Below are 26,972 nucleotides of genomic sequence, written 5' to 3'. Positions count from 1 at the left end.
TAATGATGGGGTATAATAAGTGATATATATTTGCTAGCTAATTGCATAAAAGCAGTGTATCAGGTAGTTTGATCTGATAGTGGTTTACCAGCTGGACTGACAGAAAGCATTAAAGCCTGCAGTTAGGGACCAATTCAGAGGCTGTTAGAGTAGTTTACAGGTGAGTTAATAAGGACTTGGACTCTGGTGGTTGTGGTGTGGGGATGGAGAGGAAGACATTGTGTTCAAAGAGTTCCAAGGCAGAATGACAGCCATGGTGACTGGCTCTTATCCAAATGCCACAGAAAACCAGCCTGCTTCCTCCTTTTTCAGCCCATGATCCCTCCTGGTTATGTCAAAGTTCCCTGCTTCCTTTACAGTTTGTCAGTTGCCTCTCTTCAGGGTCCAGAATTCTCATAACTTAGGAGAATTCCAACTGGGCAGGCAGATCTCCAGAAGGCAAAATTGACAATAGTAGTAGAACTGGCTGATCCCCAACTCTATGTCTTCCCAGCTTCCTAGCAGTTTAGTTAACATCTCTATAAAAAGGCAGAAGTAAAGGCACCTCACTGGCTCAGTCGGTAGAACATGTGACTCTTGATCTCAGGGTCATGAGTTCATTGCTTCTCGGCCTTTTGGCTAAGATCAAGTGTAGTATCAGGGTCATGAGTTCAAGCCCCACATTGGGCATGGAATTTACTTAAGAAAAAGAAGGCAGAAATAAAACAGTGCCTGGGTTTTATGCCTTAAGTCAGCAGTTCTAATACTTTTTGGATTCAAGACTCCTTTCACCCTTAAAAAATTATTAAGGGGGTACCTGGCTGGCTCAGTCAGAAGAGCATGTGACTCTTGATCTTGGGTCATGAGTTTGAATCCCCCAGTTAGGTGAAGAGATTACTAAATAAATAGATATGAAGGACTTTTAAGAGCTTTTGTTTGTATCTATTGATATTATATCTCTTGATATTTACCATAGAAGGAATCTAAAACTGAGGAACTGTTTATGTATTTATTAACCCATTTAAAAACAGTAAAAAACCTATTACATGCTAACATATGTTTATGAAAAATACAGTTTCTAAAACAAAAATATTTAGTAGGAAGAGTAGCTTTGTTTTACATTTTACAAATGTTTTATTTATTTTTAAATGTTTCTTTTTGAGAGAGAGTGTGAGTGGTGGAGGGGCAGAGAAGGGGAGAGAGTCCCAAACAGGCTCTGTGCTGTCAACCCAGAACTCGATGTGGGACTCAATCCCACAAACTGTGAGATCATGACCTGAACTGAAATCAAGAGTTGGATACTTATCCAACTGAGCTAGCCAGGCACCCCAACACTTTTACAAATGTTTTAAATGTATGGCCTAATAGAAGACAAGCTGGATTTTCACCTATGCTTCTATATTGATTTGTTGAAATACCACGTCATGCAGCCTCTGAAAAACTCTTTTTTAAAAAAAAATTTTTAATGTTTATTTTCAAGAGAGAGTGTGAGTAGGGGAGGGGCAGAGAGAGAGGGAGACACAGAATCTGAAATAGGCTCCAGGCTCTGAGCTGTCAGCACAGAGCCCAACAAGGAGCTCGAACCCGTGAGCCGCACTGAAGTTGGATGTTTAACTAACTGAGCCACCCAGGCACCCCTGCCTTTGGAAAACTCTTTAATAAATTCAGGAGGATATGAAAATAAAAAGACAACTTTGTCTTAGTATTTTATGAAAACAGTTTTGACTTTGCAGATCCCTTGAAGCTGTCTTTGGGACTTCCAGGGATCCCTGAACTACACTTTGAGAACCACTGCCTTAAGCAATGCTTTTTGGTTTCTCTCTCTAGGAGAGGATTAAAGATGTATGTTTCGGGGCACCTGGGTCGCTCAGTTGGTTAAGCTTCCGACTTCAGCTCAGGTCATGATCTCAAGGTGAGTTTGAACCCCGCATCAGGCTCTGTGCTGACAGCTCAGAGCTTGGATCCCACTTCAGATTCTGTGTCTCCCTCTCTCTCTGCCCCTCCCCCACTAGCACGCTCTCTTTCAAAAAAGAAAATAAACATTAAAAAAAAAAAGATGTAGGTTTCATTTTCTAGTCATGTCTGGGCATTCTTGGCACCTGTACTGAAATCCTCATTGCCTATTGGTATAAATAACAAACTTAAAAGAGGAATAAAAACAAATCTTCAATTTTAAATTATTTATTGGACATTGACCACACACACACACACACTCACTCTGCATCTAAAAGCTCACTGACAAACTAGTTGTAGGGAGTTGCCAGAAATGGTTGTCTGACTGATTCCTTGGTCTACTAGCTATAGAATTTTTCCCCATGAACTTTGTTTTTTAATGTTGCTGTTTGTTTTTAAAGATTTTTTATTTTTAGCTATCTGCACACCCAGCTTGGGGCTCAAACTCACAACCCAAAGATCAAGAGTCGCACTCTATACCGACTAAGCCAGCCAGGCACCCTACCCCGTGAACATTGAATTCCAAATATAACAGACTCTTAAGAGAATCATGGCATTAATGGATATAGAATGTATGTGGCCATGAAGTCAAATAAGAAGACCTGTAGGGCCTGATGATTGAGCTGTTATCAGTGTTGATTCCCGGATTTCCTCTAGAATAGATTACAAGAAGGAAGTTGGATGTGATACAGAAGTTGGTGATAAGGAAACAACTGCTACTGTAAAAGGTAGACCTAATAATGATAAGAAGAAGTGCTGACAACTAGAGAGGAGACTGAAAAGCCAAACACAAAAATTCAACAAAGCAGTTTGGTCACAATTAATAGAGAGCCATTAATCCTTAATAATCCAGTAACCTTTTTTTTTTTTTTTTTTAATAAACTCAACCCCCACTGTGGAGTTCAAACTCATGACCCCAAGATTGAGAGTCTTATGTTCCACCAACAGAGCCAGCCAGGCATCCCTCTCTTGGAACCTTTAAAGGGACGTCTCTTTACCACACCCTAAGATTATTATATCTACGATAATTCCCTGGGTCAAGAAAGAAATTAACATATCTTCTTGTATATGGAGAGTCCTCAGTTTATGAATGGCTTGTGTTCCAGAGTTAATCTTCAAAACATTTTTATCTGTTCAACAAATAACTTTTGAGTGCCTAATGTCAATAAAAGTATGCCAGCTCTGATTTATAGTTTTGTTTCAGTGAGAGAATGTATGCTGAGGCCAAAGCCTGGGCCTATATAGTGTTTCCCTTTGGCTTCTATCATTTGCCCTGCAAGGAGTTAGTCTGCAAACTATGGCCCCGGTGCCAAATCCAGGTGGCTGCCTGTTTGTGTCCCTCAACCCCTGACCTCCATGAGCTGGCCCACCCTCATCTCCCTGACTTCATCTGTTTCACTCCGCTAGAGCCTCGTATCCATTTTGCTGTTCCTTAAAACATGGCAGGCACATTCCCATTATAGGGTCTGCATTTTCCTCTGCCTAAAGTGTTCTTCATTCTAACTTCCACACAGCTCACTCTCTCACCTTTGTCAGGGATCTCAGCTTGAACATTCCCTTCTCAATAAGGCTTTTCTTGACCACCTTTATAAAATAACAACATCCTCAACCCTCACATTCTCTTTTCCTCTGCTTCTGCTTTATTTTCCTTCATAGGGTTTACCACTAACATACATTTACTTGTTCATTTATTTATTATCTGTCTCCCATCATTTGAATATAAGTTGCGTAAGAGCAAGGGCTGATTAGTTTTAAGCGTTGTTACATCCCATCACTTTAGAACAGTGACTGGCCCAGAGTAGGTGTTCTTTTGTTAAATGAACAAATGATGAGAGAGAGAGATACATGCATGCTAACCTTTATCCAGAGAGTAGTTGTCAACATCAGTCAGGATTGACAATTGAGATTGAAATAAGATTTAAAAGCAATGTATATACAAATGCTAATGTTTCCATTTGAAAACTCAAGCCTGTTGGAGTAACATGTGACCTCTTCCCTCTTCCTTTTCGCTTTTTCAGTCACTTATGTTGAGGACAAGCAGCCAGCCTTATTAACCTTTCTTCTTCAGTAGGTAGGCCAGTGAATTCCACAAAGTAGGCTTTTAATAAATATTTGCTCCCAGCCCAGGAATGGACCTTGGTATCTTTGTAGCTGTTTTTTGTAACTTCAGTACTCAGCATAATGCCTGGCAAATAATAGAGGCTCAGTAAATATTTGCTCCAGGAAGTAATCAGTAAGTTAAGTGAATTCTTGGTCTACTCAGGGTAAGACAGTGCTAGGTTATCTAGTGTAAAGTAACAAATTACCCCCAAAGCATAGCTGTCCAAAACAATAAATAGTATCTCATATAGTTTCTTTGGATCAAGAGTTCAGGAATGGCTTAGGTGGCTGGTTCTGTCTCAGGGTCTCTCATGAGGTTGCAAGCCAGATGTCACCTGGGCTGCCATTATCTGAAAGCTTATCTAACCAATCCTGGAGGATCTCCTTCCAAGTTGACTCACTCACATGGCTGTTAGCAGGAGGCTTCAGTTTCTAGTCTCATCGACCTCGCCATAGGGTGGCCTGCTTGAGTGTCCTCACATCACAGCAGCTGGCTTCCCAAGAGAAGTAATCCAAGAGAAAAAGCAAAGAGGAGCCCACGATCCCTTTTATCACCTAGTGTAGGTTGTACATTGCTTCCACCACATTCGGTTTATTAGAAGTAAGTTGCTAAGTACAACCCACACAACGTGAGGGGAATTAGGCCTCCCTTGAAGGGAGGAATATCAAAGAATTTGTGGACATATTTTAAGACTGCCATAATCACTGTGATACTCTGAATTGGGTAAAGAGAAGTTGGCCATTTAGAGGAAATGAGACAAAGTTGCAGAGACAGTGTCTATCCTGCCACTCATATGCCCTTTTCAAGTCCAGTATTGCCTACACATTTGCCTAAAAGGAAAAATTGTAAGACATCTTTAAAATACTCCTCTACCAAAATTAGTAACTATTTTTTTAATACATAAGACATACATATGCAAAATTCAAAGGTAAATGACTATACAGTGAAAAACAAGTTTCCTTTATCGGAATCCCAGCCACCCAGTTTCTCTCCCTGGAGAATAATACTGCTATTTCCAGACACCTTCTACGCACTTATAAATACAAATTTATGTATTTTTTTTCCCCACACAAATGGTAACCTACTGTGGTTACTGTTCTATAAAACGTGTTTCTTTTAATTTTTTTTTTAATGTTTGTTTGAAAGAAAGCACAAGCATGAGAGGGGCAGAGAGAAAGGGAGACACAGAATCTGAAGCAGGTTCCAGACTCTGAGCTGTTAGCACAGAGCCCAACATGGGGCTCGAACCCACAAACCGTGAGATCATGACTTGAGCTGAAGTCAGACGCTCAACTGACTGAGCCACCCAGGCACCCCCAAAAAACTGTTTCTTTTTTACTCAGCCTGTATATCTCAGAATTTGTTCCATAGCAGTTTATTTCTAGTTGCTTATTCCAGTTCTTTTTAACAGCTACATAGTATTCTGTTATGTGGATGTACGAAAATGTATTTAATTGTTCCCTTTTTGAAGGGCATTTAGTTTAGTTCCCATCTTTTGCTGTTAAACACTGCTGCAGCAAATACCTTGTTTTACACTGAGAACATTTTACACTGAGAATATTTATAGGTAAACACCTGCAATCTTGACTGCAGGATTTGTTGGGTCAAAGAGTATGTGCTTTTTAAGAAAGGTAATGCCAGATTGCCACCAGAGGTTGAACCAACTATATATGCCCATTAGCAGTGTATGAGTGTGGCCACTTCCCTTTGTAGGCATATTAACAGTAGAAAAAGTTTAAAGATTTGACAATTTAACTATCTCTTTATATTTATATTTCTTAAAAATTGCTGGAAAAATTGTGGAGCAATATTGGCAATAAAGAAAGCATTACATACTTTAAGTTTATTTATTTATTTTGAGAGAAAGGGAGAGAGAACAAGCAGAGGGCAGAGAGAAGGAGAGACAGAATCCCAAGCAGGCTCTGCACCATCAGTGCAGTGCCTGACATGGGGCTCAAACTCGCAAAGCATGAGATCATAACCTGGGTCAAGAGCAAGAAGTCAGACACTTAACCGACTGAGCCACCCAGGAGCCCCTACATTATTTACACTTTGTGCCTGACACAATCCCCTGGCACATGTTGATGCCTAATAATTATTGGTTGATTCATCTCAGGGGAGGTGGACTTTCTTTGTGGAAGTTTAGTAATTGAGTTGGTCACTACATTTCAGAGAAATTTTAACTCTTGGCTAAAGGAGAATGCTACTGAGAACCCACTGCCTGCTGTAGATCACTTTAATATCTTATTGAAGTATAACATAAATAAAATGCACAAGTGTTAAGTATATTGTTTGATGAATTTTTACATATGTATATAACTTGGTGACCACTACTTAGATCCATAATTAGAACATTATCAGTATCATGCCCTCTCCAGTCAGAACCACCCTAAAAGGTAGCCACCATTCTGATTTTTATCATAGATGAATTTGCCTATTTTGAAATGTGATCTCATGGTATGAACTCATTTGTCTGACTTATTTCACTCAACATTAGGTCTGTGAGATTTATGTGTGCTATAGTGTGTAACAATTGTTGATTCTTCAGTGCTCTATAGTATTACGTTGTGAATATACCATAATTTATTTATCCATTCTATCCTTTATGGACATTTCAGTTGCTTTCCTTTGGGGGCTACTATGAATGAAGGTGCTATAAAGATTCTTTTACATGTCTTTTGTTGGATATAAGCTCTTTTTTTTCCCCCCCGAGAGAGAGACAGAGCATGAGCAGGGGAAGGGCAGAGAGAGAGGGAGACACAGAATCCAAAGCAGGCTCCAGGCTCTGAGCTGTCAGCACAGAGCCTGACACAGGGCTTGAACTCATGAACTGTGAGATCATGACCTGAGCTGAGGTTGGACATTTAACCAACTGAGCCACGCAGGGGCCTCTTATTTTTAAGACTTGCTGGGTCATATGGTAGATGTATGATCAGCTTTTGGGGATCTGCTTACAAATACATGAGTTTTGGTAGAAATAAAATAGTTCTTCAGAGTGCTTTTTTTTTTTTTTTTTTTTTTTTTTTTTTTTTTTTTTTTTTTTTTTACAGAGAGCACACAAGCAGGGAGAGGGGCAGAAGGAGAGGGAGAGAGAGAACCTTAAGTAGGTTCCACACCCAGTGCAGAGCCCGATGCAGGGCTCAATCCCACAAACCGTGGGATGCTTAACCAACCGAGCCACCCATGCACCCCAGTTTTCCAGAGGGCTTTTGACAGTTTATACTCCTACTTAGGTAAAAAAATTTTCCAACAGGTAAATAGTGTCTAAAATGACATGCCTTATACTTCAGGCCTTATATTTTCTTTAGCTTAAGTCCCTTTGATCATTGTTAAAATTCCATGGGAAATAGCATTTTATCACTCATTTATACTTTTTAGTGCTTGTGTTTCACAGCATTTCATAGAATCACAGAATTTTAGAGTTGGAAGGGGGCTTGAAGTTCATCTAGTCCAACTCTCTCATTTTACAGATGAGGAAACTGAAACCCAGGAAGATAAAATAGCTTAACCAGAGTTATACTACTACTTATTGCCTCAGTTGGGTGAAGTAGATGTTTACTCAACCCACAAAATAAACCATTATTCAAACGCTAATAAGACTCCTTAGGGAAGCCTCGATGGCTCAGTTGGAGGAACACACGACTTGATCTCAGGGCCATGAGTTCAATCCCCACATTGGGTGTAAACATTACTTAAATAAAACTTAAAAAAAAAAAAAAAAGCCTCAGTGGCTGTCGGTTAAGCGTCTGACTTCGGCCAGGTCATGATCTCATGGTTCATGAGTTCAAGCCCCGCATCAGGCTCTGTGCTGACAGCTTGGACCCTGCTTTGGATTCTGTGTCTCCCTCTCTCTCTGCCCCTCCCCCACTCGTGCCCTATCTCCCTCTCAAAAAATGAATAAACATTTTAAAAAAATTGTTTTAATTACAGAAAATGTTTTTTAAAAACGAAGCAAAAACTCCTTAGCTCCAGTATGTATAAGGATGGAACTACTTGGTTTTTTTCCCTTGAACAGAGTGTTTCTGTAGAGAAGTAGGAAACATTTATTCATTCAGTAAATGTTAACTGAGCACCTGCTATTTGCCATATATGCTCTTTTTTTAAGTTTATTTATTTATTTTGAGGGAGAGAGACGGGGGAGTGACAGAGGGAGAGAGAGAATTCCAAGCAGGCTCTTCACTGACAATGCAGAGCCTGACACAGGGCTGAAACTCACAAACCGTGAGATTATGATCTGAACTGAGATCAAGAGTCAGACCCTTAACCTACTTGAGCCACCCAGGTGCACCTGCTGTATATGCTTCTAGTAGTTACAGGAGTGAAAAAAACTGACAAAAATCCTTGCCTTCATAGAGCTTCTATTCTAATAGGACTGAACAGACACTAAAGATAAATAAATAGAATTTCTTCTATGTTACATATGGGTAAATATTTTGGAGCAAGAGAGAATAAGTAGGAAAGGGAAGTAGGGAGTATGTAAGTGAGGGGGTAGGAATTAGAGATGGCCTCACTGAGATGACTTTTGAGCAAAGATTGGAAAGAAGTAAAGGGAGAGGAGGTTTTAAAAATATGGGGGATGAAGGGTAGAATGTTATAGGTAAATTGTATGGCTAGTTTGGAGGCCCTGAGATGGGAACATCCCTGTTGTTTTCAAGGAACAAGTAGGTCACTGTGCTAGAGCAGAAGAGAATGATAGGATACAACTTGGGTTTTAACAGATCTCTCTGGTTCCTGTGTTGAGAATAGGTCAGAGAGGGAGAAGGACGAAAGTGAGTTAGGAAGCTGTTGCTATAACTTAAGGAGTGCTTGGAGCAGAAGTGGAGGTTGTCAGATATGGTCAAAATCTGCGTGTATTTTGAAGGTTGAGCTAACAAGCTTTACTGACTGTAAGTTGTGGGGCATGAGAGAGGAATCAAGTAAAACTTCCAAGATTTTTGACCTAAGCACCTGAAAGGATTGGAGATGCCATTACCTGAACTAGGGAAAATTCACAGCAAGTTGGTTGGGGACAGGGGCTCGAGGGCAGAGTGGATATAAGCTCAGTTTGGGTGATGTTAGGCTTGAGATCTCTATGTAGATATCATATGGAAATGTCAAATTTTCAATTAGATACATGAATCTGGAGTTCAGGGAACAGTTTGCGCTGAACAGAGAAGTTTGAGAGTCATCAGTTAGAGATGAAGAACAAAAGGTACTGAGAAGGAGTGACCAGAAAGGTAAGAGGGAGACCTAGAGAGTGTGGTGTCCTTGTCCTGGAAGCCAAGTGGAGGAAGTGTTTCAGAGAGTGGTCACCTGAGCCTGGAGATACTAGATCCCTGAGAGAAAGAAGGTGCTAGCAGAAGTGGTAAAAATGAGGGGCCTGGAGGTATCCCACTATTGTGCTTGGATCGGTCTTGGCTGCACAACTGTTTTGAGGCTTTGAATTGTCCTCTGAAACAAAGCAGTGCTGCTTTGGGATCGAGTTTTTTCTTAACACTACACTTGGGGGAGTGACACTTGGGGGAACCTGTCTGCTACCTCATACTTAAGTCATTTTCCCTTTACTTTGCTCCAGTATTGATCACCTGTAAGAAGGGAGAATACTCAGCACTCGAAAATGCAATGCTTAATGAGATTATGTCTCTGGGACCCTTGGTAAATATGAAAATAACCACCCCAGAGAAACAAAGCAGTATTTATTATTACTAATTTTAGCATTATTATCTTCAAATATGCCAAGCTTTTTCTTATTTTGTGAACACTGATTTAAAATAGGAAGCTTTCAGGAGCACCTGGCTGGCTCAGTTTGTGAAGCATATGACTCTTGATCTCAGAGTTGTGAGTTCAAGCCCCATGTGGGGTATAGAGATTACTTAAAAAGAAAAAAAAAAAAAAAGACTAAATAAAGTAATGATCTTGTTTCTTTAAAAAAAAAAAAGTGTTTCTAAAATGAAAACCAGTTTTTCTCTTTAGCGTACTTGCTGCCCTAATAGAGAAACTAAGTCTGTTAAGTGTTATTTTCTGCTTTTCCTTCCTGTCCTCTTATTTCTTCCAGCTGTCTCAACTCAGAACCTTGTAGGAAGAGAGTTACACTTCAGAAAAATGTGTTTGCTTTGACATTTAAACAAGCCTCCATTTTGTTTTTCCATATTAGAATTTTTCCACTTCCCCTCTCCTGTTTCCAGCCCTCTGTCTGACCTGTCTTCTTTTCAGCTCATTCATTATTGCTAAGGTTTGCAGATTATACCAGAGGAAGAAGACAGATTTATAAACATGTGTTCCTGCCCAGCTGTTTCAAGAGTAGGAATAACATTCATCTTCTAATTGTATGTCTGCTCTCTATATACAGCTGTGCTCATCTGCCCTTATTAATGAGGTGCCTATCTCTAAGCCTTACGTTGTCTAGAAATAAATGGACTCTTTTCCTATTCAAATTGGTAATGCAGTAATCAGAGCAACCCATCACTAGAAGGAGACATCCATTTGAATTCACTTTGCTAATGGCCAGAGAGAATTTAGCCTAATTGCTTTCTTAGGAGGTTTGCCATTTCCCTTAAGATGCCAGAGCCCTTGGAAAGAAATAGAAATTCTGTCCTTTTCCTCTCTGAATGCCCCCCTGCAATCCTGTATGTGTCTTTTGTTTAAGATGAAGATAAAGGGACATTTTAAGGAAATTATGTAAAAAGAATCAAAATCCATTACAGATAGCTGTGTAATGCCTTGACCACTAATAAATAATGAGATCTTTGATAAATTACTTAACTTTGGGGTGCCTGGGTGGCTCAGTCAGTTAAGTGTCTGACTTGATTTTGGCTCAGATCATGATCTCATGGTTCTTAGGATCGAGTCCCGTATCAGGCTCTGTGCTGACAATGTGGAGCCTACCTGGGATTCTCTCTCTTCCTCTCTCTCTGCCCCTCGCCTGCGTGCTCCCTCATGCTCTCTCTCTCTCAAAATAAGTAAATGAACTTAAAAAAAAAATACTACTTTTCTGGGCTCTCATTTCCTTGTTTGCAAAGTAGCTATAATAATCCCTATATTGCCAGGATTATTGGAAGGATTGTGCTTTCTCTCTGTTGCCTGCCTCGTTCAAAAAGTGAACAAGGCTGTGAATATTTGATAAGATAATGAGTATGAAAGCACCTAGCACATAATAGATGTGCAATAAATGTTTGAATTAGAATTGGCTAAACCAAAATTCTTTCCTACCCTGATTTCATTAGTGAAACTTTCTAGTAGGGCAATCCTTTTTTTTTTTTTTTTTTTTTTTCCTTTTCCTTCTTCTAACTCCCTTGTCTGATCTGTTTTTATGATCAAGCATCCTAAAATCAGATTTGAAAGAAAACAGGGACTAAATAAGATCTTATTTAAAGCCATGCTCAAGAGTTTAGGGCTCAAGTATTGATGCTCTATGGTTTTGTCTAAAGCACTCTCTTTGAATTATTGAAAGGCTATGTGGCTAGTTATATAATAACTAGTTTAATAATCTTATTTATTTGTTTTAATCCTAGAGTATTGATTAAAAGTCTGAGAGTCATAGAGGTTAAGTGACTTGTTCAAGATTGTACTGTAACAGAGTGAGGATATGGACTGAGGCTTTCTGATTCCAAGTCCATTGATCTTTAGACAGCATTCCACATAAAAGAAGAAAATGAATATAGGTGAATTACTACAGATAGGCCCTGGGAGTGCTAGATGAAATAATATTTTATGAGTATATGACCAAAGACAAAAGGCCGCTTCTACAGTCCCCAGACTTATTCTGCAGCTGTATTACATAGAAAATGTGGATTGGGACTTCCCTTTTTTTTTCTTTTTTTAAGATTTTATTTTTAAGTAAACTCTATACCCAATATGGGGTTCAAACTCATAACCCTGAGATCAAGCTTCATGCTCTTCTGACTGAACCAGCAAGGCACCCCTGTGCTCTGGGATTTCCAATCAAGGTGATTTACTATGTTCACACTTTTGATATATCCCTTGTGTTCCAGACATATAGCAAGAAGTAAAATATATAAAGTGAAAATCAACATATTTGGGCTCACAAACAACAAAAACAGAAGAGATTCAAGTCACTGGGTAAAGCTGAAACTTTGGACCTGGGGCCTCCAGATTGAGGAACAGAGAATGGTGTCTGAGAGACAAGTTTTTCAGCAAGAACTAGATACTAAAATGCCCCATAAAGAGATAGAACTTGAAGCCAGGGGAGTGAGATGCCAAACCCCAACCAGCCTCATGAAAGGAGGCTTTAAAAAGTTAATTGAGTGGGGGAGGAAAGAAGCCTAAGGAGCTGTGAAGAAGTATGGCAAACTGCCTGCTGGTTCAGTAATTAGAACTATGATATCCTAAATTTCTTCTAATGGCACAAGCCATTAAAAGACCTGTTCAGACTAGGTCTTTAGGGGACTAGATGGAAGAAATTGCAAACTTTTAAACAGAGAAGAGAGGTAATTAGTAACAAAAACATCCCACTTAAAAAGAGTCTGCAAAGTATAATTTTATATAATAAAAATCTAATGCTAAGAAAGATAACAAACAGAAATTAACCAGGACTTCAACTTTGGGAGATGGCGTAGACATACTTTTCCTTATTTCTCCCACTAAATACAACTGAAAACCCTATACATTATATATAAAACAAATATAACAAGGTTGTGAAGGTGGGGAGAAGAAGCAGACTGTCTGGGGACCTCAAGTCCTGAGGAACAACATGGTGGTAAATTCCCTGGGTTTTCTTTTTGCCTTGTATATCCTCAGCATGGAGCCAAACATTATATTTAATGATGAAAGACTGAATGCTTACCCCAGTAAGAACAGGAACAAAGCAAGGATGTCTGCTGTCAGTACCCTTATTCAACATAGTGTTGGAAGTTCTAGCTAGTGCAATAACGCAGGAAAAGGAAATAAAAGGTATACAGATCAGAAAGGAAGAAATACAAGTGTACTTGTTTACAAATTACATAGTTGTCTAAATAGAAAATCTCAGTGAGTATACAAAAAGTCTTAAAACTAATGAATGAGTTTAACTAGGTTGTAGAATATAGGATAAACAAAAAATCAATTCTGTGTCTACTATATACTAGCTATAAACACATGAACACAAATTAAAAATACAATACCACTTACAATAGCTCAGAAAAGTGAAATCCTTAGATGTAAATCTAACAACATATCTACAAGATTTGTATGCTGAAACTGCACAATGCTGATGAAAGAAATCAAAGAAGATCTAAATAAATGGGGAGTACATAGTAGAGATGTCAGTTTTCCCCAAATTGATACACAGATTTAATGTAATTCCTGTCAAAATTCCAGCAAGATATTTTGTATAGACAAGATTATTCTAAAATTTATATGGGAAGGCCAGACAAACTAAAATAAGCTAAAACAGTTTTGAAAAAGAAGGAAAAAGTGGGAGGAATCAGACTGCCTGATCTCAAGATTCATAGCCACAGTAATCAAGACTGATACTGGCAGAGGGATAGACACAGACCAATGGAACAGAACAGAGAGCCCAGAATAGATACATAAATATACCCAGCTGATTTTGGCAAAGGTGCAAAAGCAGTTCTTGGGATGGGAAAGATAACCTTTTCAACAGCTGATGTTGGAACAAGTGGACATCATGGGACAAAACAAAGGAAGAGAATCTTACACAAAAACTAACTCTAAATGGATCAAGGACTTAAACAGAAAAACCTAGAAGAAAATCTTCAGTAGGCAAAGAGTTCTTAGATTTGACAAAAATACAATCCATAAAAGGGAAAAAGGATAAATTATATCTCATCAAAATTAAAAATGTTTGTTCTTTGAAAGACCCCATTAAGATGTGAAAAGTCAAGCTACAGAATGGATGAAAATACCCAGCAAAGGACTAGTATCTAGAATATATAAAGAACTCTCAAAACTCAACAGTAGAAAACAATCCAGTCAGAAAATGGGCTAAAGACATGAACAGACATTTCACCAAAGAGGATAATGCAGATGGCAAATAAGCACATGAAACATGTTTGACATCATTAGTCATTAGAGAAATGCGAATCAAAACTACAATATGATGGGAATGCAAGCTGGTGCAGCCACTCTGGAAAACAGTACGGAGGTTCCTCAAAAAACTAAAAATAGAACTACCCTACCACCCAGCAATTGCACTACTAAGTATTTATCCAAGGGATACAGGTGTGCTGTTTTGAAGGGACACATGCACCCCCATGTTTATAGCAATACTATCAACAACAGCCAAAGTATGGAAAGAGCCCAAATGCCCATCGATGGATGAATGGATAAAGAAGATGCAAGATGCGGTATATATATATATATATATATATATATATATATATATATATATATATATATATATATATATACACACACACACACACACACACACACACACACACACACACACACACAATGGAGTATTACTCAGCAATCAAAAAGAATGAAATCTTGCCATTTGCAAGTATGTGGATGGGACTCGCGGGTATTATGCTAAGCGAAATTAGAGAAAGACAAATATCATATAGCTTCACTCATATGAGGACTTTAAGAGACAAAACAGATGAACATAAGGGAAGGGAAACAAAAATAATATAAAAACAGGGAGGGGGACAAAACAGAAGAGACTCATAAATATGGAGACCAAACAGAGGGTTACTGGAGGGGGTGTGGGAGGGAAGATGGGCTAAATGGGTAAGGGGCATTAAGGAATCTACTCCTGAAATCATTGTTGCACTATACACCAACTAATTCGGATGTAAATTTAAAAAGTTAAATTAAAAAAAAAAAAACCATTACAATATGAGACACTACTACATAACTGTTAGAATGGCTAGAATTAAAATTTAATGCCAAATACTGGCAAGGATACAATGAAACTGGATCTCTCATGCATTGCTGGTGAGAATGTAAAAGGGAAAAAGGCACAGCTACTCTGGAAAACAGTTTGGCAGTTTCTTAAAAAAACTAAATATGCAACTACAATATGATCTAGTAATTGCACTCCTGAGTATTTATTTTGGAGAGATGAAAAGTCATGTTCACTGAAAACCTGTACTCAAATGTTTATAGCAGCTTAATTCATAATAGCCAAACCCTGGAAACAACCCTGATGTCTTTCACACCCAGCAGATGAATGGTAAAACAAATCGGTCCCTCACTCACCAATAAGAAAGACTGAACTGTTGAGACATGCAACAACTTGGATGAATCTCCAGATAATTATATGCTGGTAAAGGGAGAAAAACAGTCCCAAAGGGTTATATGCTGTATGCTTCCAGAAATGAATAACAGATTAGTAGCTGCAGGAATTAAGGAGGGATGAGTGTAAGAGGGAAGTGACTGAAGTTGTAAAAGGGCAATATGAGGTATCCTTGTGTTGATGGACATATTTTGTATCTTCATTGTGTCAATGTCAGATTCTGGTTGAGATATAATACTGCGGTATTTTTTTTTGCAAGACGTTACCAATAGGGGGAAACTGACTAAAGGGTACAATGGGGTTTCTATTATTTCTTACAACTGTATGTGAATCTCTATCTCAAAATATAAAAATTAATTTTAAAGTTTTAACCACCAGGAATTGAATGAATGAAATTAATGCATGGTGCAAACATTTACAGAGACTCTGTAAGGAGTCTGGTTAGAATTCCTAAAAAGAAACAGAATAATAATGTCTATTAAAAATAAAATTATGAGGACACCTGGGTGGCTCAGTCGGTTGGGCGTCTGACTCTTGATTTCGGCTCGGGTCACATGGTCTCACAGTTTGTGAGTTTAAGCACTGATGGTGCGGAGCCTGCTTGGGATTCTCTCTCTCCCTTCTCTTTATGCCCCTACACACTTGCTCTCTCTCTCTCTCTCACTCTCAAAATAAATAAACTTATTTTTTTTTTAATTTTCTTTATGTTTATTTATTTTTGAGAAAGAAAGAGAGAGCATGATCAGGGGAGGGGCAAAGAGAGAGGGAAATACAGAATCCAAAGCAGGCTCTAGGCTCTCAGCTGTCAGCGCAGAGCCCTCTTGGGATCCTCTGTCTACCTCTCTCTCTCTGCCCCCCTCCCTCACTCTCTCTCTCTCTCTGTCTCTCAAAAATAAATGAACATTTTTTTTAAAACTATGAACCAAAGAGCCAGAAATTAAATAATGTCATGTGGATATGAGAAAATAACCAGTTTAAAATTTTTGAAATGATAAACAGTCTTTGAAATATAATTAGGGGCGCCTGGGTGGCGCAGTCGGTTAAGCGTCCGACTTCAGCCAGGTCACGATCTCGCGGTCCGTGAGTTTGAGCCCCGCGTCAGGCTCTGGGCTGATGGCTCGGAGCCTGGAGCCTGTTTCCGATTCTGTGTCTCCCTCTCTCTCTGCCCCTCCCCCGTTCATGCTCTGTCTCTCTCTGTCCCAAAAATAAATTAAAAAAACGTTGAAAAAAAAAAATTTTTTTGAAATATAATTATATACTATAGCCATTGAAATTCCTTTTAAGTCAATACCTTAGATAAATTCTAGAACAAATTATAAATTGGAAGAATCAAACACAGATCAACTCAGATGGAGAGATAATGGCTTGAGAGTCTCTAACATATCAGATAGGAGTCCTAGGGAATAAAAAAGATTGAAAGAATGGCAGAGAGACAATAAATGAATAGATAATAGGTGATAATTTTCCTGAACTAGATTCTAATTAGAAACCTAATTGTTGAGGTAGGTTGTACGTTTGAAATATACCAGATAAATAAAAGTAAATGCATTATTTTGGTTAAACATGGTAGATTGAAAGTACATATTTACCTCCCCACTTTCTCCCTTTATAATTCATTCAAATGTCAGTAAAGGAGTTTTGTTTTTAAGATATAACACACAGGTTTCTTTAAAAACAGACCAAGACTACTTGCAAGCAGTTAAAATCAGTAGAACTTTGGAAACTAGACAGCAGATGCACAAGTACTGATTTAAGAGACCTGAAAAAACAAAAGCTTGTTTTTTTTAGTTGTTTGTTTTTGTCTGAGGTTGGGAGGAAAGAGAGCTAAGAAATAAGGAGTACCCTTATCATGATGAGTACTGAGTAAGGGATAGATTTGTTGAATCACTATATCGGACACTTGAAACTAATATAACACAGTATGTTAATTATACTAGAATTTATTTTTACAAATAAGGAAGAGAAACATTTACAGTAATGTGCTGTATTTATTTTTAAAAATCCAGATAGAAGCTGACCTGCACACTTCAAACCTGTGTTGTGTAATTAAATATCTTCAGAGAGATAAGATACTGCATCCATGAAACAATAGGATGCCTTTTTTAAACTTAAAGCTACAGTAGTAAAAATGGAAATTTCAGTATATAATTTAGAAAATGAAGGAAATCCCTTAGAATATAGACAAAGGAATGGAAGACAGATAAAGGAATGGAAAATAGTGAAAACATAAAAAAGATGATTAATCTAGAAGGTCCAACTTTCTAGAGAAATAGGATTTCCAGTAAGCAAGAACAAGGGACAAATAATTGATAAGAAAGCAGAAAATTAGTAGCAATATAGATTTGAATAACATTATCAGTCATTTATAGAACACCAAAAGCTGCAGAGTATACATTTTAAAATAATTCTTTTCAGGTGCCCATGGAATGTTCTTCAAGATAGATCATATTTCAGACTATAAATTAATTCTCAATAAGTTTGGAAGGATTGAAGTCATAGAGTATGTTCTCTGCCACAAATTATATTAGAAATAAATAACAAAAAGATATCTGGAAAATCCCAGAGAGTTGAAACTTTGACAACACTTTTCTAAATAACCCAGGATCAAAAAAGAAATTACTAGGGGCGCCTGGGTGGCTCAATTGGTTAAGTGTCCAACTTAAGCTCAGGTCATGATCTCTCAGTTCGTGAGTTCAAGCCCCACAGCAGGCTCTCTGCTGTCAGCATGGAGTCCGCTTAGGATCCTCTGTCTCCCTCTCTCTCTGCCCCTCCCTTACTTGCGCACACACTTTCTCTGTCTCAAGAAATAAATAAAAAACATTTTAATAAAAAAAAAAAATAGAAATCACCAGGGAGACTAGAAACTGTTTTGACTTGAATGACTCCAATGGGTTGGCAAACTCATTCCATAAAAGGCCAGGTAGTAAATATTTTGGGCTTTGCAGACCGTACAGCCTCTCTGTTGCATACTCAATCTTGCCTTGTAGTGTGAAATCAGGCATGAATAGTAACTGTGGCTATGTTCCAATAAAACTTTATTCATGGGTAATGATATTTGAATTTCATATGATATCACATAACATAAAATAATAGTATCCTTTTCATTTTTTCTATTACTAAAAATGTAAAAACCAGGCACCTGGGTGGCTCAGTCGGTAAGCATCCCACTTCTGCTCAGGTCATGATCTTGCAGTCCGTGGGTTCAAGTCCTGAATTGGGCTCTGTGCTGTCATGACAGCTCAGAGCCTGGAGCCTGCTTCAGATTCTGTGTCTCCTCCTCTCTCTGCCCTTTCCCTGCTCTCACTCTCTCGCTCTCTCAAAAAATAAAAACGTTAAAAAAAAATTTTGTGAGGGGCGCCTGGGTGGCTCAGTCGTTAAGCATCTGACCCTTGATTTCGGCTCAGGTCCTGATCTTATGGTTTGTGAGTTCAAGCCCCTCATCATGCTCCATCTGACACTGTGGAGCCTGCTTGGAATACTCTCCCTCTGCCCCTTCCCCACGCACTGGCCATCTCCCTCTCTCTAAATAAATAAACTTTTTTTTTTAACTTTTTTTTTTTTAACGTTTATTTATTTTTGAGACAGAGACAGAGCATGAACGGGGGAGGAGCAGAGAGAGAGGCAGACACAGAATCGGAAGCAGGCTCCAGGCTCTGGGCCATCAGCCCAGAGCCCAACGCGGGGCTCAAACTCCTGTAAGGCGAGATCATGACCCTGAGCTGAAGTCGGACGCTCAACCGACTGAGCCACCCAGGCGCCCCGAGGAAAGCCTTTTGAAATATGACAAGAAAACTCTGAAGCCATAAAAGATTGATAAATGTAAAAACAAAAGTAAATCATTTCAAGGCATCTGACTGGCTCAGTTGGAAAAGCATGTGACTCTTGATCTCAGGGTCATGAGTTTGAGCCCCACATTGGGTATAGAGATTACTTTAAAAAAAGGTAAATAATTTCTGCATAGCCTTAACCACCATTAGCAAATGACAAACCAGGGGGGAATACCTGATTTGTACAACAGACAAAAGGCTCACTCTGGTGTATTAAGAGTTACAAATAAGAAAAAGACTGTATAATTCAGTAGAAAAATGAGGAAAGCATATAAAGAGACAATTCACTAGAAAGGAAATACATTTCATAATGATGTCTTAAAATGAAATGATACACAGACTCATCATAGGAAACATTTCATTAAAACTACATAAAACACTGTTTTTCTCCTGTCAGGTTGGCAAAGATCAACAAGTTTGAGAACACTGTGTTGCCAAAGGAAAAAGACAGCTGGTGTTACCGTGCACTGCTGATGAGTGTATAAATAGGTGAATCTTCTTTGCAGTTCGGCAGTGTTTATCAAAAATCCAAATACAGGGGCACCTGGGTGTCTCAGTTGAGTGTCCAACTCTTGATTTCAGCTCAGGTCATGATCCCACAGTTTCATCAGTTCAAGCCCCACGTCGGGCTCTGTGCTGACAGGGAGCCTGCTTGGGAGTCTCTGCCCCTCCCCTGCTCACACTCTGTCTCTCTCAAAATAAATATATTTGGATTTTTAAAAATTTATTTAAGTGCTCCATGATTAATTTTACTTACAGGAATTACATCTTAGAGACATACTCGTGTAAGTATGCATTTGTAGGGGTTATTTTTGCATTATTTGTAATAACAAAATAGTGAAACAGCCTAAATGTCTGTCAACAGGGGACTGATTAAATAAACTGTGGCATGATTTGCAATCATTCAAATGCAGCCATTGGAAAGAGTGAAGTAGTTCTATGTGTACTGATAGAGAATGATTCAAAAAGTATTTAGATTTCATATATATGAAAAAAGTGTACAGAACATTGTATATTGCTACCATTTGAGGAAGAACATATAAGCATATTTGCTTATAAATGTATAAAATATCTCTGGAGGAACACATGGATATCCATGGATATTTCTGAATGGAGGCACCAGAAGGCTGCAAAACAGGGATACGAGGAAACACTTCATTCATATTGGGGTTTGTCTGCTACTGTTTGAATTTTGGAATATGACTATATTATCCACCCAAAAGCATTTTTTAATAATATGAACATGACAGGAATGTTCATTGTGAAATTATTCCCGAGTGAAATGCTCAAAATACCCTAAATACCCATCAGTAGGAGAATGTGTAAATTATGGTCAAATCATACAGTGTCCTTCATGAGCACAGTTAAAATAAGTTAATTAAGCTTTTCATGTCAACATAGATAAATCTCAAGTTTGTAATGTTATGTGAGAAGCTTAAGTTAACTTTACTTAAGTAACTTAAGTTACACCCCAGCATGATCCCATCAATATACAAAGTTTGAAAATACAGTAAAGAGTGCTTTTTGTAACCATGATGTTTTATACTTTAAAAGAGAAATCTGATGTAAGTATGGCACTAAATCTTATAAATCCATTGAGCTAAGTAGGCAGTTTCCATAATGGTATATTGGCCCAGTCCTGCTTGTCTCATGGGGACCCAGAGCAACCCTAAATCCTCCTCCAGGAACCAGAATGCTCCTCAAATGAAAAGTATTCCTCTCGGTGGCCAGCAGGGTTTCCCTTGTCTGTATCTGAATCTTCTTGTCTTCCAGGGATGTTGGTGGTAAATGTAACATGGAGGAACAAGACCTATGTAGGCACACTTCTTGACTGCACGCGGCATGATTGGGCACCCCCCAGGTAAGCACTTTACAGCTTTTTGGTGAATATTAGTCTGAACCGGTCTAATCGGTGATCCCTTCTTATCCCTTCTTCCTGTTAGAGTTGGATAGCTTTTAAGACACCTAACTTTTCAAGACTATGATGGTGTAGAGATGAGGAAGGCACTGCATTCAAGAATAAATCAATTAGGCGTTGGTGGGTTGGGTAGGAATGGGGAGGAGATCCTGTTTAATAAGCCTTTGGGTGAAATTATTGAATTCTGGCTTCTACCAGTAGTCACCTTGAGACTAAGGCCATCGAGTCCGCCTACGGGTGAACAAACATTTATTGATGATGCTTTTTGATAGTAGCTTTTTCTCAGGAGTTTAACCTCAAGAACATTTGCAGTTTTAAGAACACTGGACTGTGTGGGTTTCACAAGGACCTTTCAGGTTGACATCGCAGTGAATGGCACTTTACAGCTTGTTCCCAGTTTGCCAGGGTTTGGGGAACTCAAATGTTGGGGAATGATGTACAGCTAGCATGCAGATAGCACCCTAGGAGCTCACCACTTAACGCAGTTCCCATGGTTTCAAAAGTTCCTTTAACAAGTCATATTCATTGAAAATGATAGTTACCATCTGGACAGTTCTGGAGGCACCTAAACTGGTTTGAAGGTGTTTTCTCTTCTTAACAATATCTTGTTGTGTTTGCCCTTTGCCAAGGTTCTGTGACTCCCCCACCAGTGACTTGGAAATGCGCAACGGCCGGGGTAGAGGCAAACGCATGCGTCCCAACAGTAACACACCTGTCAATGAGACAGCCACTGCCTCTGACAGCAAAGGGACCAGCAGCAGCAGCAAAACCCGAGCAGGAGCCAATAGCAAAGGCCGTCGGGGCAGCCAAAATTCTTCAGAGCATCGCCCACCTGCCAGTAGCACCTCTGAGGATGTCAAGGCCAGCCCTTCCTCAGCTAATAAGCGGAAAAACAAACCGCTTTCAGACATGGAGCTGAATTCCAGCTCAGAGGACTCCAAAGGGAGCAAGCGTGTCCGTACGAATTCCATGGGCTCAGCCACTGGTCCCCTCCCTGGGACCAAGGTTGAACCCACTGTTCTAGACAGAAATTGTCCCTCCCCAGTCCTGATTGACTGTCCCCACCCAAACTGCAACAAAAAGTATAAGCACATCAATGGACTTAAGTACCACCAAGCTCATGCCCACACAGACGATGACAGCAAGCCGGAAGCAGACGGAGACAGTGAATATGGAGAGGAGCCCACCCTCCATGCAGACCTTGGGAGCTGCAATGGTGCATCCGTCTCACAAAAAGGTTCCTTGTCCCCTGCCCGTTCAGCTACCCCCAAAGTTCGGCTCGTAGAGCCCCACAGCCCTTCTCCTTCAAGCAAATTCAGCACAAAAGGCCTCTGTAAGAAAAAGCTTAGTGGGGAAGGGGACACAGACCTTGGGGCCTTATCTAATGATGGCTCTGATGATGGACCCTCAGTAATGGATGAAACAAGCAATGATGCCTTTGATTCTTTAGAAAGGAAGTGTATGGAAAAAGAAAAATGTAAAAAACCCTCTAGTTTGAAGCCTGAAAAGATTCCTTCCAAAAGCTTAAAGTCAGCGCGGCCTATTGCCCCTGCCATCCCTCCACAGCAAATCTACACCTTCCAGACAGCCACCTTCACAGCAGCAAGCCCAGGCTCCTCCTCAGGCTTGACCACCACAGTGGTCCAAGCCATGCCCAACAGTCCTCAACTCAAGCCTATTCAGCCCAAGCCCACTGTGATGGGAGAACCTTTCACAGTCAACCCTGCCTTGACCCCAGCCAAGGACAAGAAAAAGAAAGACAAAAAAAAGAAGGAGTCCTCAAAGGAACTCGAAAGTCCTCTGACCCCTGGGAAGGTGTGTCGAGCAGAAGAAGGCAAAAGCCCGTTCAGGGACTCCTCGGGAGATGGGATGAAAATGGAGGGGCTCCTGAATGGCTCATCAGACCCCCACCAGAGCCGACTGGCTAGCATCAAGGCAGAAGCTGACAAGATCTACAGCTTCACGGACAATGCCCCCAGCCCTTCAATTGGAGGCAGCAGCCGCATAGACAGCACTACTCCTACCCAGCCCCTGACTCCCTTACATGTAGTGACCCAGAACGGAGCCGAAGCCAACTCGGTCAAAACCAACAGCCCTGCATACTCCGACATATCTGATGCTGGGGAGGATGGGGAGGGCAAAGTGGACAGCGTCAAATCAAAGGACCCTGAACACTTGGTTAAGGAAGGGGCTAAGAAAACTCTTTTTCCCCCTCAGCCACAGAGCAAAGACTCACCGTATTATCAAGGCTTTGAGAGTTACTACTCTCCGAGTTATGCACAGTCTAGCCCAGGGGCTCTGAACCCCAGCAGCCAGGCAGGAGTGGAGAGCCAAGCTCTGAAGACAAAAAAGGATGAGGAGCCTGAGAGCATAGAGGGGAAAGCGAAGAACGATGTCTGTGACGAGAAGAAACCAGAGCTGAGCAGCTCCAGTCAGCAGCCTTCCGTCATCCAGCAGCGTCCCAACATGTACATGCAGTCTCTGTACTACAACCAGTATGCCTACGTGCCCCCGTATGGCTACAGCGACCAGAGTTACCACACCCACCTCCTGAGCACTAACACAGCCTACCGGCAGCAATATGAGGAACAGCAGAAACGGCAGAGCTTGGAGCAGCAGCAGCGGGGACTGGACAAGAAGGTGGAGTTGGGCCTAAAGGAGCGGGAGGCGGCACTCAAGGAAGAATGGAAGCAAAAGCCGTCGATTCCCCCAACTCTCACCAAGGCGCCCAGCCTGACAGACCTGGTCAAGTCAGGACCCGGGAAGGCCAAGGAGCCAGGGGCTGACCCTGCCAAATCAGTCATTATTCCCAAATTAGACGACTCCTCCAAACTGCCCAACCAGGCCCCGGAAGGACTTAAAGTGAAGCTGAGTGAGGCCAGCCACCTAGGCAAGGAGGCCTCTGAGGCTAAGACAGGCGCTGAGTGTGGCCGACAGGCAGAGGTGGATCCAATACTCTGGTACCGACAGGTAACTATTCTGGGAGGAAACACAAACACAGTTTGATAGTCTTTGTCTCTTTCTCACAAGTCAGGGCTCTCCTTATGTAGGGTGTCAGCAGCATACATATTGGCGGGAGAAATCTGTAATTTTAAAGATTCTTTACCTTTGTAAGTCATTTTCATGTTTTTAAAAAGCACGGTTACGTCAGTAAAAGGTGTTTTTCCCATTTGACAAGAGAGACCAAGGTAAGTTAGCTTGATTTGTGTAGGGTAACTTGTGACTTCACTAGCAGAGCCACGATTAGAACCCAGGTAGCTCAGTTCCTAGTCGGTGTTTCTTCCACTATTTGGTTGTGTGGAGTGGTGATCTCTCCATTTTCTAGAGTAAGTTACTACTCAGACTGAGTTACTTTCAAAAAGATCTTATAGAGGGGTACCTGGCTGGCTCGGTCGGTGGAGCATGCTACTCTTGATTTCAGGGCTGCAAGTTCAAGCCACGTTGGGTGTAGAGATTACTTAAATAAATAAAATTTAAAAAGAAAAAAAAAGATTTTGTAGGTAAACTTAGAACTGAGAACTTGGTCTCACGTCATGCTCTGCTCATGAGATTTAGAAAGTCTTCCCTTTCTTCTTAGTGCCACAGTTAGACCTCCCTCCTCTGAGCTGGGCAACACTCACACCTCTCCGCTCCGGAGCTTCCTCTAAAGAAGTGAAACAACCTGAAATTCCTTGGAAAAGGAGCAACTTCTTCTATTCAAGGACTCCTTTCCCCAGAATGCATATTCTCTCCTAGAGAAGACCCACTGATGGATTTTCCTTTTCCTTCTCCACATCTTGTTTCCTTTTGGGCAAGGAGGGGGGCAAGCTTTTTTAAAAAAGCAGGAGGGACCAGAGTTAATTGTAAATATTCTGCCCCGGTGTCTAGCATTAGCTGCTCTGGTGTTTCTGCTGCGACCTCGAACTTGAAGTCTCTCTCTTAACCTATACAACATTCAGTGCTCATTCTGTGACTGTTGTAGGAAGCAGAGCCCCGGATGTGGACGTATGTCTATCCTGCCAAGTACTCGGACATCAAGTCAGAGGATGAGCGGTGGAAAGAGGAGCGGGACCGCAAATTGAAGGAAGAAAGGAATCGGAGTAAGGACTCTGCCCCCAAGGAGGATGGGAAGGAAAGCACAAGTAGTGACTGCAAGCTGCCCACGTCTGAGGAATCCCGCCTCGGGAGCAAGGAGCCCCGGCCAAGTGTCCATGTGCCTGTGTCCTCCCCCCTCACCCAGCACCAGTCCTACATCCCTTACATGCACGGCTACTCCTATAGCCAGTCCTATGACCCCAACCACCCCAGCTACCGGGGCATGCCTGCTGTGATGATGCAGAACTACCCAGGTACAGCACCCTTCTTCCCACTTGTGCTCTATTAACGGGGAGGGGAAATGAAGCACAGATTTCAGATCCAGAGTATTCTTGCATGGCTCTAAGGCTTTTTTTTTTTTAATGTTCATTTACTTTTGAGAGAGTGAGTGAGAGCGGCGGAGGGACAGAGAGAGAAGAGGACAGAGGATGTGAAGTGGGCTTTCCACTGACAGCAGAAAACCTGACATGGGGGTCGAACTCACGAACTGTGAGATCATGGCTTGAGCCGAAGTTGGATGCTTAACCAACTCAGCCACCCAGGCACCCCAGGCCCTAACGCTTATTGAAACTCAGATAGATGACTGCCCTGTTTTGAATGTAACATTCTGTGAGTGGTCAGTCTAGCCCCAAGCTCCTTGAATGACCCCAAACTACAATCTGTGAGACCACCTCTCCCTCCCTTGCTCCAGCTAGAGGCTTGCCTCTGTAGTCCATTTTCCTGGATAACTGAAGGCAAAACTCGCACTAAACCACTACCATCTTCTCTCAGCTGGGATTATTTAAAAAAAAATTTTTTTTTTTAACGTTTATTTATTTTTGAGACAGAGAGAGACAGACCATGAATGGGGGAGGGGCAGAGAGAGAGGGAGACACAGAATCGGAAGCATGCTCCAGGCTCTGAGCCATCAGCCCAGAGCCCGATGCGGGGCTCGAACTCACAGACTGCGAGATCGTGACCTGAGCTGAAGTCGGACGCTTAACCGACTGAGCCACCCAGGCGCCCCTAAGCTGGGATTATTTTAAACACATACTCTACATTTTGCAATGTAGAAATACAAAAGAAACAGGGCTAGTTCTTAAGGAGCTTCAACTTAATCATAGCAGGAGAGACACATGGAACAAATAAAATTCAAACCCGGGCAATGCATGTATTCATTTATAAGACAGGTTCAGCTGCAAGGTTTGGAAGGCAGTGGGAGAGAGGAAGAGCTGTTTGAAATCAGAATGGAGGGGAAGTCCAATAGAAAACATTCAGCTTGGGAAAAATAAGCTCTTTATACTGCTGCCCATGACTTCTTGGGGAAGGGCACATTGTAGGGGTGTACATATTTAACTTGTTAGAAGAAAATGGTCCTCAACTGCACTCACTGGTTTCTGTTGCCCAGAGAGCCATGTGGGATGCTTCTGGGGTAAGAGAGCACTTCTTTCACTCCTCAGAGCTCCCACCTCCCTATTGGAGAGCAGCCTAAACAGTCTTGATACCCTGGCAGAACGTTATAAGGCACCAGTAAGCTTTTCAAACAGAGCTAGGAAATTGTGTCCCCTGTGGTGTTCCTTTCTCCCTATTACCCCATCTGTCCATATAAAAATAATATTTCCACTTGCTGAGCGCCTGCTCTGGGCCAGACACTGTGCTAGGTGGTTTATGTGCATTATCTTATTTCATCTTCCCTATGGAATAAGTATTGGTGTCTTCATTTTGATGGGAAAGAAACTGAAGCTCAGAAGGTTGTTAATTTGCTTAAGGCTACCCAGCTGGTAAGTCTCAAGAAAGGTGCATTCAAAACCAAGGTTGTCTGACTCCAAATCCTGTGATCTTTCCACTTCACCGTAATGCCCGTCCAAGATGAATCACTAGGGCTCTAGCGGAGCTGACTCCCCAGAAGTTGAGGACCCTGTTCCTAATATCCCTTAGCTAGTTTTGCCTCTAAAGCTCAGT

The 26,972-nt window shown here is 40.8% G+C and overlaps 1 protein-coding gene and 1 pseudogene across 3 annotated transcripts in view; both read left to right on the top strand.

The window, feature by feature from the left end:
• ZNF609 (zinc finger protein 609) overlaps nt 1-26,972 on the top strand; it is a 210,269-nt gene that overhangs the window by 177,952 nt on the left and 5,345 nt on the right. For all 3 annotated transcript variants that reach the window (XM_053888960.1, XM_053888959.1, XM_053888958.1), the window contains 3 exons: nt 20,813-20,900; nt 21,587-23,927; nt 24,919-25,285. In XM_053888960.1, coding sequence (XP_053744935.1) covers nt 20,813-20,900; nt 21,587-23,927; nt 24,919-25,285 — 2,796 coding nt within the window. The remainder of the gene's footprint in view (nt 1-20,812; nt 20,901-21,586; nt 23,928-24,918; nt 25,286-26,972) is intronic.
• On the top strand, nt 599-769 carry LOC128773370 (U2 spliceosomal RNA; annotated as a pseudogene).

Source organism: Panthera pardus, unplaced genomic scaffold (genome assembly GCF_024362965.1).
Source record: "Panthera pardus isolate Hobbes unplaced genomic scaffold, ASM2436296v1 HiC_scaffold_24, whole genome shotgun sequence".
Classification (NCBI taxonomy): Eukaryota; Metazoa; Chordata; class Mammalia; order Carnivora; family Felidae; genus Panthera; species Panthera pardus.
The sequence above is the reverse complement of the archived record's forward strand: the minus strand, read 5'-3'. Positions and strand labels throughout refer to the sequence as shown.